At 28.6% G+C, this 13,489-nt stretch overlaps 2 protein-coding genes across 2 annotated transcripts; one reads left to right on the forward strand and one right to left on the reverse strand.

The window, feature by feature from the left end:
* The first annotated feature begins 5,189 nt into the window (after positions 1-5,189).
* LOC132924726 (uncharacterized) lies at positions 5,190-6,424 on the forward strand. Its single transcript, XM_060989171.1, has 3 exons — positions 5,190-5,450; positions 5,526-5,621; positions 6,335-6,424. The coding sequence occupies exons 1-3, from the start codon at positions 5,190-5,192 to the stop codon at positions 6,422-6,424; spliced, it is 447 nt and encodes a 148-aa protein (XP_060845154.1).
* Positions 6,425-10,751: 4,327 nt separating this feature from the next.
* Positions 10,752-12,751, reverse strand: LOC132927690 (mitochondrial import inner membrane translocase subunit Tim23-like). The gene is made up of 3 exons (XM_060992278.1): positions 12,516-12,751; positions 12,228-12,400; positions 10,752-11,009 (listed from the first exon to the last, which is right to left on the reverse strand). The coding sequence occupies exons 1-3, from the start codon at positions 12,638-12,640 to the stop codon at positions 10,882-10,884; spliced, it is 426 nt and encodes a 141-aa protein (XP_060848261.1). The 5' UTR covers positions 12,641-12,751; the 3' UTR covers positions 10,752-10,881.
* Between the last annotated feature and the right edge of the window lie 738 nt (positions 12,752-13,489).

Genomic DNA, 13,489 nt, shown 5'->3' on the forward strand with positions numbered 1-13,489 from the left:
TTAATTTTTGAATTTGAGGAGTAGTTTTAGACATAATTATTATCGGGAATGCATTTGGGATCGTTGTACATTGTTTAGCGGCTTAGGTGATCGTTTCCCTAAGGTGAAATACGTATTGCAACATAAGCCATTAATGTATTAAAAATATTATTTGACATATTGTATTGCTTGAATTTATTCCAGTCTGGTTTTCCTTTTAAAATTGAGTGGGTTGGTTTTGTGAGTCTTAGAGATGCGTCTACTGATATTTCAACTGGTAAATTATCCGAATCTAATTTGAATAAAGGTTCTTAATTAATTATCAAAGAGGTTGAATTTAGTAAAATAATGTTTAAAATATCTGGACTTTCATAGGGTCATAAGGGTAATAAGTGGGCCCATCAGATATAGCGATGATCGTAGAGAAATTTGATAGATACCTACTTATCTTATATAATTTTCTTCCATTTAGATTTGTTGTGTTACAATTTCAAATTACGTATTTTAAATTTATGTCACCTATAATAATAATCTTATTGTAGTTATTTACGATTTCATTGAAATCGTTTGTGTGCATATTACAACTTGGAGATAAGTATGCGCGGACTATCGTAGAATTAATATTATTGATTGATAGTGTAATTTCTATGGGTTCTATGTTCTAATGTTCTCAGTGAAAGTTACCTGTTTATGTTGAATTTTGATGTAAATGAATAACGCGACGCTGCCTAAAAGTTAAGCGGCTAACTAATCATTATGATAGATTGAATAGCCATTAAATTTAATTGAGTCATTTGCACATGAATTTGCGTCACTTATATAGGCTACATTGATACTGTGATGAGTTTGATGAGATAATAAAGCAACAAAGGTGTTATAATTACGTTTAATACCGTTTGCTTTCCAATTAATGATGACGAGGTTATCAAAATGATTTAAATTAATCGACCATCGGGATAAGTTAATAAAGAAATAAAATTAGTGGTCACTTTTTTAAAAAAAAATTTCTAAAATAAGAGATGTGAAATAAGTATCAAAGATTTGATATTGATTTGGTAATATTTTTTTCATTTGTTTGTTCTTTCGATGGAGTTGATCTCTTCCTAATATTTTTTCTAACTTTTCCGGATTAAGATTCGCTTTGCCGATTTAAAATTTGATAACTAATATTGGGTCTAATATTGTTCTTGAAGTTTGGAAATAGTTTGTAGGTTTATCTTTAGACGGATTTCTGTAAGAATCGACTTTGTTATGATTTTTAATTTGTTTATACATTTTTTGTAATCTTATAGTTTGCATGTTTTCACGATGATTTTCGTTTCAGCTTATACGGGTAGGTGGAATACTTTTATGTTTAGTGCATTTGGAGTATTTGTGTTGTGTTGAGCATTTTATACATTTAGATGGGAGCTTACTGTACTTTTTTGTATGATTGAAACATTGACAGTATTGAGATTGATGAATAGAGTTTATGTTTTTACGATTTTTTTCCGTTATTACCATACTGAAGGGGTGATCGAGAGAAAAAATGTTTTTTTCTAACTTATCCAAGATAGCAGTGATAATTGGGATTGGTGACTTATGAAGGTTTTGAAGGCGAATGACAGAAGTTGATATGTACTATGTTTAAAATATCGATTTCGGAAAGATATTTTGTAACATTACGATAGTCATCGATGGTTGTTAAGTTTAACATTAAAAAATATTTTTACTATGGACATTGAAATTTTCAACTATCATTGGCGTGATTTTGTTTATGAAGACATTTTTTGCTTTACCTCTTTGATGTCCGTTTTGATCACTGCTGTGTTGGAGAAATTTGTATCATTAAGCTCTGAGAGCGGATCAATTCTTCTTTTTATTGATATACCACTGGGTGAGTGCTAGACCACTTGTACGTTTACCAGAACTTTGGGATGACTGGTATTCAGCATGTTTGCAGGGTTTTCACCATGCAATGAACTTTTGACTTATATACGACGGTATTAGATAAGTAAGTGTTTTACAGAAACACAACTGGTTACGATAATCATCGCGCAAAGACTGAATAATATTATTGAAGATATATTTTGAATTATTATTCATTTTAAAATAATCTTTAAAATTACAATTTTTATTACATAAAATAATAATAATAACAACAATCATTAGTCATCATAATGTTTTAAGTCTTTAGAGTATCATGTTATCTCTATAAAGAATTTGGGCCTGATGATGACCGGAAAAATGTTGTGTGAATTAGGAATACCAGCGTACAATCCGCTTCATATATGATGCATTTAATTTAGAATTTTAACAAGAAGGACAATACGATTGAGATGCTTTGAGTCAATCAGTATGAACAAAGATACCACTTTTGGATCTGTAGCAGAAAACTGTCTACGACACATTGATGATTTGATGATAGTTGTCAAAGACGGCTACGGATGAATCTTCTTCTTCGATACACATGGCGTAACTTACTGGTAAAACGTTCCTAATTGCATTGATTTTAGCTTCGATTCCTAACGTCTTCAATACCAAGTATCTAACGTAGGTCTATTTTATGTGACATTTCAACACCTATCACACCTTTTAGAAGAAAATTTAATTTCAAAAAAGCTGGCTGGTCGACCTTTGCTAAAGATAAAAGAACTAGACAAACAAATAAGCTTTATATATAAAAGAGATTATAGAAAAAAGAGATAATAGAAAAGCATTGGGATTGATTAGAAACGAATACCTCCCCCCCACCATAAAAACCGCCAACACAATCACAAGTAACACCAAACTAAATCGTTCATACAGAACTTTTAAATAGCAAACCACTTAAAACAAACAGTGTAGTAGTGTATACAGGATTTTAGTTCGGTTGGGTTTTCACTATGGATTGATCAGAGACCTGTAAGGACTCCACCACTTTATAGATAAGCTAGTAAATATCACCAGTATTTAATGACACAAAATAATTCAACAAAGTAATTTGTAAGTGTTAAGTCAGCATTTAAGTATCTTGATACAAATTAAGTTTATTCAAAGTTACTACAAATTATTATTATCAATAAAAATGTTATATCTAATCAAATATTTGAATAATGATTTGTACTATGATATGAATATGACGCAGTGTTGTTGTGATAGCAGTCTATAAAAAAAAAATTGTTAATAGGTCTTTTGTCAATGCCCTTGGTGTAAGTCCAGGTTATAGGCATAGTCATTAGGCCATTAGTTCAGCCATGCTCACTATCTTAATCAGTTCTTAGTTCAAGTAGTTCTTTTTCTCAAAAGACAAAAGACATAAACATAGAATAGTTCATAGAAAATAGACATATAAAAAAAATTGGGAGGAGGAAGAAATTTTAGGGAGGGTTAAACCTACCCCTGCGTACGTAATTGAAACAGTGTAATAAGGAAAAAATATATTACTTGAGAAATTTAATGAAACAAGCTACCTATTTGAACAGTTTGCTTCTATGGTCTATAAAATGCCATACACAAAATGAAAATCTATAAGGCTGCCGGACTCGATGATATATGCTTCAAAACCTTGGACCAAAGGCTAAAAAGTAGATTTATTTAGTTGCATAAAGTACGAAAAATTCTTAAGATAAGGAGAAGTTTACTTACATCAGTTACAAAAAAATTTTTTAATACATATAGAAATTATCAACAAATCTTAAAGACAACAATTTCAAAATTTTTAAATAATATGCAGATGACTCGAATTGGATCTCCTTGGGGGTGCTGAACCTCATGAATTAAGATTTAAGAGTTAAAGTTTTAACACTCTTTTTATCAAACGGAGATTTTGCAAGTTCCTAGTAGGGAAGGTTTGTTTACACAATAAGAATAGACAAATCTTGAAATGAGACATGCTAACTAATCACCGGCCGTTTAAAGAATACACCAGTAAACAAACTGTACACCCTATTAGGTATAGCCCCGCCTAAAATCTGATGATTCGTACAGGCTGACTGGGAACTCAAACACATAATTTATTAGATACAAGGAGTCACATACCGATTTAAATCTATAAATAGTTTCATGAAAAGGACCAAGTGCATTACGCGAAACCTTAAAGAAGAAAGAATCGAGAGATGGAGAAAAAATAGGGGACGAAACAACAGGGATAATGCTAACAGATAACCTGTCGCCAAGACATAAAAAAAATGGATATTACACTGGTTACGAATAAAAGTAATACAATGCAAAGCTTATTTAAAAAAATGGGACTACTTAGAAGACTCATTAAAATTATACGAGTGTGGCGAAGAACAAACAATGGACTATCTGGCATCTACTGAAATGAAATAAATATCCAATAACCTGCGCTATGTCAAGGATCCCGTAGAGGCAAACCAGAACGCTTTAAATATTGCTCAGTACTGGTAAATTAACTATGACAGTTTGGATAGTAAAGATTGAAACTACCAAAGCAAAGGGGAATGACCATTATAGTAAATACATATATATTATATATATACTTGTATTATATTCCATTTGTATTTTACTTATTTTATTTCATGTTATTTAAATCTTGTTTTAGTGTTACCTAATCTTATAATATATTTATGATAAGTTTATTTTACTCATAGTATATTCTAATATTGCTTAACACAATAATAATAATAATATTTTTACTCGTAGTATAATGTTTATAGCAATTTTTGGCAGGAAGATTTTTAAAGTTTAAGGAGGATCATCGATCATCTCTCTCAAAGCCATTATTTTTGCGGACACAAAATCACAGTGATTTTCAAAACCATAATGTATGTTCGCAGCTTTTTTCACGATCGTCGATCACTCGTTCTTGCAAAATAACTGTTACAGTAATAAAGTTTAACCAACATGTGTGATAAATGATAATATGTATAAGATTAATATTTTTGTGCGATGATGATATTTGGGTGTATGATCTTGAAAAGATGCTGTAAACACACATTATGGTTTTTGAGAATCGTTGTGATTTTGTGTTACACGAAAAAAATGGCTTTGAGAGGGATAATCCTCCTTTAACTTTAAAATCTCCCTCCCAAAAAGTGCTGTGAATTTACAATTATATTACTATAGATATTATTTTGATTGGTACCTTGTAAATAATTTATCTATCTATAAACAACAATAAAAAATAAACTAAAGCAATCACCATGCAAATGATTTCCTAATAATAATATGTTTTGCAAGCTTTGTCATATTATTTGTTAAGGTCGGATTTATTTGAAGACAAAAATATGTTTAAAATCATAAATAAAATAATTTTTTTTTTTAAATGTTCATACAGTTTGTTCAAATTTATTTTCTTTAAAGGTTTAATAGGTAAAAAATTGACCTACTATCAACCTAAAAAATCAAGTAATAGAAATGTATCTACGTTAAACGATGAATTTGTGCTTATTAATCAGGCTGATAATTCAATAGCGATAGTACCTGACAAAAATAAATGTAAGGAGAAAATTGAAAGTTTAAATGAAAGTCAATCTGAAGCACCGAAAGTAATATTAAAAATTTCCAATTACATCCCATACACGGACTCTTACATTTTTTTTTTGAGCGTTGCTTATTTTTAGAATGAAATGCAATCGATAATAGAAACCAACAAACTTCCAAACGATGTGCCAATTAAATTAAAAAATAGTGATATTATTACTGAAAAAAGTATTTTTGTTAGTAATTTATTTAACACTTTATAGTTTATATGAAATTGATAAAAAAACAAGATCGACTGCCATGTAAGGTGAATTTATCTAACAATGTGAGGAGATCGACATGATAATTTTAATGATTTTTTATGCTTAGATATTTTTTCACATTAAATATATCAATTTTACAAAAAATATTATAGGTCAATATTGGTTTTTCAACAAAATTTCTAAGAATTTTAAAGAAAGTAATGGAAAAATATTTTCCCATATAAAACTATGTATTGTGACAGTTATCAGAACCCTAAGCGGCATAAAAATGAATTTAAACCGTAGAGTTTGAAGACCCTATAAAGCAGGGGTGGCCAAACCGTGGCTCGTATCTTATCGTAATATTTTTACAAAAAAATTTTTTTAATATGAATTTTTCTGTGTATATTTATATTAAATTTATGTATGACCTTTTTTTTTACATTTTGGCTCTTCCATTATTAATATATTTGGTGGCTCGTGAGTCTATTTTCGCTAGCCACCCTTGCTATAAAGCCTAGTACTAAAAGTATACTGTTAGGTTATTAAATCCAATATGGTTATATTAGTTAGTCTTATAGTTTGGCAGTCAACAAGTTTATAGAATTTTTTTTGGATGTAATTTTGGTTTCTAACAAAATTTATTTGATTAGATATCAGCGACACAATGGTTTGAAATTGACACATATAATTGCTCTATTTTATAGGATTTGGAGTCGAAGGATTGGGAATTTTTGTATAATGAAATGATGAAATACATTACTAGCGGATTTGAGAACACTGACTTGCAATTGTAGTAAATAAGGGAAAAAACACATATATTGTGTTAAAAGATATTAAAAATGAATTATGAAAAACATAAATGCTTAAGATTAATGCTTTTTGAATTACAGTGAAATAATTAAAATTGTTTATTTTTCGTTGTTAATTTATCATTTAAAAAAATTGTAACTATGTATTTTTAATATTTTCTAACAGCTGAGAAGAAACTTATGAGAAATCTCGTCGTATAATTATATTATTTATATTAAATATTTTTAACTAAGAAAAAATGTTTATCTACATAATCGCAAATAGAAAAAATTAAAATACTTGTGACATTTAATATACACAAACAGATACGACAAATTAATATCTATAGGCCTAACGCGTCACGCGCTTACGCTTACGCTTTGTGTGACGATAGCCGCTGCTGACAACTGCCCAGTATATTAAGAAAAAAAGACATTCCTGATCGACCTGATCCTTGCCTCCAACTAGATGGTCGTCAAGAACGCTCATCAATGATCATGGAGTAAAACTCATTATCGTTTCCACGGTGGATGTGCTGAGTAGGGAGAGGCGATGAATGTAATGATGTTCTGTTTAGTTTTGTCAATATTAAATAATATTATATATATATATATATATATCCGGCTGGTATGTGGTAGTAACCGGTCGCAAGTTAAAGAAACTTAGTAATATTTAAAGTTACAAGTTATTTAATTATTTACGTTTATTTCGTCGAGGTAATATTTGTTTGTATGAGGGGTTCGTGAAATATTATTTAAGTCATAAGGTAACAGTTAGGTAAAATTAAAGTTTAAAAGTTTCCATATAACAATTTATTAAAACATTGTATACAAAATATTATAAAATTTAATAATTTGTATAATTATGCATAGAACATAATGTTAAATAAAGAAAATATACAAACATCAAACAATAAAAATGTAGGTAATATATATTATGTTGACACAAAATATAAATACGTAACATTATATACTGTTTATAACACTATTATTTATTTTAAATATAAAAATGTATTGTTAAAATCTCATGTAATATTATTGAAAATCAAAAATAAATAGGAACCTAAGTAGTACACTGAAATCGCAATTATTTTAAACAGGTATAAATAATTTTATTATATCCAATAAATATGTTATCCATATTTGAATTCAATTAGTGACAGTTAGAAAAAATGAAAATAAACCTCTTATAAATCAGTTGTTGTTTATTTTGGATCTTATATCACAAAAAATATAGACAGGTATAATATATACTAATTGAGTCCTGGGTACTAACGAGATATATACTAATTGAGTTCGGAGTTAGGAAACTAATAGTATACGAATTGAGTCCGAGGATTATTTTGAGTAAAATATAAAATCAACCGTCCGAGTCCAGACAAAGCGAAAATTATGCCGCACAGCCGTGCCGGGCGTCAAAATGGATGTACAATATACGTATATAATACTATATATACATTTCGTTCATATCATTTTTATGACTTTCATCAGATAATATAGTAACATATTATTATACTATAGGCCGGGAATTTTAGATTTTATTTCTATCGTCGCTAGTAAAATAATTACCGATATCTACTGATATTGTTCATATCAACTTGGAATTTTTTTTTTATTATATTACACACTCTAGTTTACGAGGTACACCAAGCATCATGGATGAAGTTATACTAAGTGAAAGAAATAAAACTATACTTGTAATCGACGGATACAAATTTCGTTTTCACAAGAATTTAGCCAATAATCACCAACGCTGGACTTGTTGCAAAAATAACTGTAAGTCATTTTTTAAATTAAATGAATTTAATACTATAGTTGAGAAATCTATTAGTCATAATCATGAACAACCGAGTGAAAATTTAATAAATAGACAGAAAATTAGCAATAAATTAAAACGTAAAGCTTTAGATGATCCAGTTGAGAGACCTTCAAAAATTATTCATAGAGAACTCAGAGAGAATGATACAGATACTTTAAATACCTATGACTTACAATTAATTCGAAAAAATATACATCATGTTAGAACATGCTACAGATAGTCCTAAGTCTATAAAAATGGGAAGGAAAATGTTTTTTTTTTTAGTTTGACGGGACTCAGTTAGTATTAAAACATGGACTCAATTAGTATTATACCTAAAATTTCACTGGACTCAATTGGTATATACCCTTAAACAACCCGGGACTCAATTCGTCAAAAAAGGTTATACTGGGACTCAGTTCGTATGCAGCCGTATATTATACTAGTTGTGCCACTGATAAGTAATAGTGACTATACCGTACAAATAGATCAACAAAATTAGTTGACTTATTTTAAAACAATAATATAAAGGATAATTTCATAAGCTTATTCTTAAACATAATTTTTTAATTTACAAATATTTTGATAATAGGTAAATCTTTTATGCTTATCGAAACATTAGTTTTTACTAACATTGTGCTATGAACATGTTGGCCATGTTTTTAGCACGTAACACAAAATTTTATGTTAACGCGAGTAATAAAACTAGTGTAATACAACATAATTTTGCAACTTGTAAATAAACCTTAAAAATTACATGTTATCCTTAATAAATATCAACTTATATACGTTCTATGCGTGCGTAAATCGCTGCTCGGTGATGAGTTTATACACGCCACCCGCACAGGGCCGTATTTAAAAAATTGGCGCCACTGGGCATATAATTTACGCAACCCCCTCAACCAACAATATTAGTTCAATATTAATATTACACTAATTCTATTGTATCCATGATCAGGATTCTTTATTACTAAAATCTAACTGATCAGTTAATAATTAAAAACCGTTTAATAGTTAAAAAAAATTTAAATCTTAATAAAATGCGATTTTTTTTCCATTACATTTTTAAAATTAATTTCGCTAAAATATTTTGCCGCCCCTAAATACGGGCTTGCACCTGCAAATACGTAGGTACTAGCATTCACCAGATTAGTTCGATGAACAATGAACATGTTCAGTTCTCGTTGAGTGATAAACTGCTATAAGTACACAAAATATACACTCATAAAAAGTATAGTATAAATAAAATAATTGTTAATTAATTAAGTACTCACATCATTGGAATAGTCAGTTTGTATATTATTATGTATAGTGTCATATAGTATGCAATAATAACGTTAGATGTATAATAAATTATTAATTACATAATTTTACATTACTATTTATATGTGTTCATAGTTATTTATGTTATGATTGTTATTTTAATATAATTGTATAAAAATTGTAACTCTCTACCGTCGCTATTACAAGCTTGTTTAAAAGAGGTAGTTATTATTATAAATTATTTAATTGTACACCGTTAATAATAACAATAATAATTTTAAAAAAATCACTTAGATGGTAATCCAACAAAAAAATACAGATAAATGTCATGACTCTCAATTATTTTAACTTACTTTGAACATTAATTTATCACAACTATGATTAGTTGTTATAACGTTATAATAAGTTTGAATAAATTATTACAATAAAACTGTGTGAAAGGACTAACATCGTGCCCAAGTGATGTACTCGTAAAGTGATTGTACAATAATTGATTGAATATTATATTGATCGACGTGTACACAATATATTGTCAATACATTGAGTATTCATAGAACAATAGCATTTTAAATAATTAATTAGTTCTTAACACAATAAATTAAATTCGAGTACATTGGTAGGTACATACAATTTATTTTAATTAAGTATAAAACATTTTTAGGTACATAGTAATAGTTGAACCAATAAATATATAGATGACCTATATATTTAGGCGAGATTATAGGAAAAATATCTATTCCTGTACAAACAAAATGTGTTAAACATTTATAAAACGAAAATCATATATATTTTATGTTAATCAAATAAAATTGTATAAAAAAAAGTTTAAATAACATGTAATAATATACATCTTTTAAAATAATAAAGTCAATAAAGATAATATTATATATGTGAACTATGAAGTAATAGATATATCGTATAACAATTACAATATCTTTCTATGTATATTTTAAACCAAAAATATAAATCATTTTACAAAGAATGTGATAAGATTTTTGCATTTTTCACAGAATTTACCAAAATTGTATAAAAATTAATAATTAATATTAATTAATATCAAGTGTTTGCTCTTGTCAATAACTTTTTTTAATTATTATATTTTAAATTTGATGTTTGAAAATTATATTTGTATTATTAAGTATTAAAATAACCATTAAAGAGCAACATTTATTATAACTAGGTAGAAAACTTTTTAATTTTACGAAATTTCAAGATAAAGGACTATTTCTTGTAAATATTAATAAAGTTTTTTTTTTAATTAAAACTGTTGAATTGTATATCAGTATATATATAGTATAATAATGTATATAATGTATAATTATACGATATATTATTATAGTTAAACAAAATCGACGGGAGTGTGAGACATTGGAAACCTGTCATGTAGTTAAATAAAATTTTTTCAGTTTTTTGAATGGATGACGGTTTTTTTAATATTTTCAATGATTGTTACCCTCGATGAAATCAAACTGTACATCGTTGTTATACCGAAGCCGATCAGACCACCAATACCACAATTTCTAAGACCACCTGAAATATTTCCAGTTTATTTTAATTTCATTATTATAAAATAAACGTTTAAATTAAAACAAATTAATCATTACATATTCTCAGATTTACAAGGATTTTTGTAATGCACGTTTATTTTATATTATAATAAGTAGAATATACATTATGCATTTAAACATATAATTGTTGTATGTATTACAACTAAGGCAAGATATTATGATTATTTTCGAAAAACCAATAGTAGTAATAATTCACTACTCATTATAGTCGAACACTCGCGCTAGTGCCAGTGCCGACCTTCCATCTAGGCAAACTAGATAGTCGCCTAGCGGCCTTTACCTTCCCGGGATCCAGACTCGCGTCAAGTACCGAAAAAGGGCCCTTCTTTAGTAGCTCTATTGAGGCCCTGAGACTCTTAAGTTCGGATCACTGGCTGGTGTATTATTTTTTACTGTTTTCGTCCTACATATATATATTTGTATATTTATCAATTGGTACCTACTACTATTGTATTTTTATGATTTTTTCCATTTTATAAAAAAATGACTATGAAGAATAAATCTTCAAAACAAAAGAATACAGTTTTATATATTTATGTGTAGGTACTTATTGATAATAAGACAATAAGTATATACATTTTCAATATTTTTGAGAAACGGTGGTGATGGTAGGTGAACATAAAGGTTAAATTACACGTTTGCCAATCTATATCCCCACCATTGAAAAAATTCTAAATACGCCACTGCATACGATATGATATACCAACCTTATACTTTTAAATATTTTTTTAATTTGAAGGGAGAGTAATTACTAATGAATTTTTACTGGTAACTTGTAAATATCTTATAGAAAAATTTAGCAGAAAAGTAAATATTATTTAATAAAGTATATAAAGTAAATATTCATCAAGGAATTTTTTTTTAAGGAGGAAAAGGGCATCATTAGAAATTATTTTTCCAGTACCAGTTTTTATAATTTTTGCAGTTTTTGTTTTAATTCATTTTTTCATTACTGAGACATCAAAAAGAAAAAAAACTAAAAAGTACATTATCCTATTTTCAGTTTATTATTATGATTAAGTTATAAGATGATGCCTAACGTGTATTGTAATTAAATTATGTAAATAACGTTTAATATTCTGTATAAACCGTAAAAATTAAATCTAAACCTAAAGATGCAATAAACTTAAATAAACTGTATTATAAAATTAAAATACTAATAAATGTATTAAAAACTTACTTGTAGATTTATATAAAAGTCCTGTGCCTGTTCCAGCAATAATATTATTACAGATATAATTTTCATCGCCTCGAGTCTTCTCTAGTATTATACCGAAAATACTGTAGTACACCATTATCGTTCCAAATGTATTTGATATATCAGTTCCACGTTTTAAAACGCTATTTATCAACCTAAAAATCACATATTATTAATCATATTATTACTTCCTAATAAGTGCAATGATAACAGTATATAAAATTATAAGTACGCAAACAAATTGAATAACGATATTATAATGTTACTTACTGTGTTCTGTTATATGTAGGAGTCAGTTTATCACGCGCCACAATTTTCATACCATTTTGTATTCCTCGTGCAATACCGATTGACGCGCCTATCGTGTAACATGTACCGATTTCAATATAACACATTTCAAAACGTCCGCGTTGTTTGGAACCAGCGCCTTCTAGAAATATATACTCCGATTGATGAGGCTGAACCGGTTGACCGTAGTTTGGTGATGTAACCAATACTTCATTTTTATTATCTATAATGACAGAAGTGTTTATGAATAATTAAGTTTACTGCTATTTACACATTAAGTGATTTATATATATATATATATATTATGTGTATATTATGCGCGTGTAAAGCGCTCTAAACTAAATACCTTTATCATCCTCTTTTATATCTACCATGTTATAGCCGAACTAAGAACGATGTAAAACGAAATAAATAATATCACAAACAACTGTTGGTTTTCTGTTTTGTTTCGTTTTTCACAAAGATTGCACGCACAGTGACTTGCGTCGACGATACGGATTTGAAGAATACGTGTACAAAAAACAAAACAAAAAAAAAAATGCTAATGCTTTGTCGATTACTGTGTACACTACAAACACAGCGCTACGAAAACTGCGGCACACATACGATCTTCTCCGTATACAAAGATTGAACGTACTGACGGCCCCCAATGAACATATTATTATTTACCAGGGTCGTGCCAAAGGGTCACATCTTTTGATGTCGGTGAGCACGGGAGTGGCGCCACCTATAGAAGTATACCGGATTGATTCCATTGCGAACGGTGGTCGATGACGAACATATAAATATTCCCGAGTGCGTACGACTCCCGGGATAGAATATCAAGTATTTCGTTTATAAAACCGGATTTCTGCAGGAAGTATAATAGTAGTTTTTATTCGTGAAATGTTTTAGCGCTGGACACAGCGATATATTGTGATCGATTCTTGCCGGGTAGCTCTGCACGTCACAAAAAC

This window comes from Rhopalosiphum padi, chromosome 3, assembly GCF_020882245.1.
Source record: "Rhopalosiphum padi isolate XX-2018 chromosome 3, ASM2088224v1, whole genome shotgun sequence".
Lineage (NCBI taxonomy): Eukaryota > Metazoa > Arthropoda > Insecta > Hemiptera > Aphididae > Rhopalosiphum > Rhopalosiphum padi.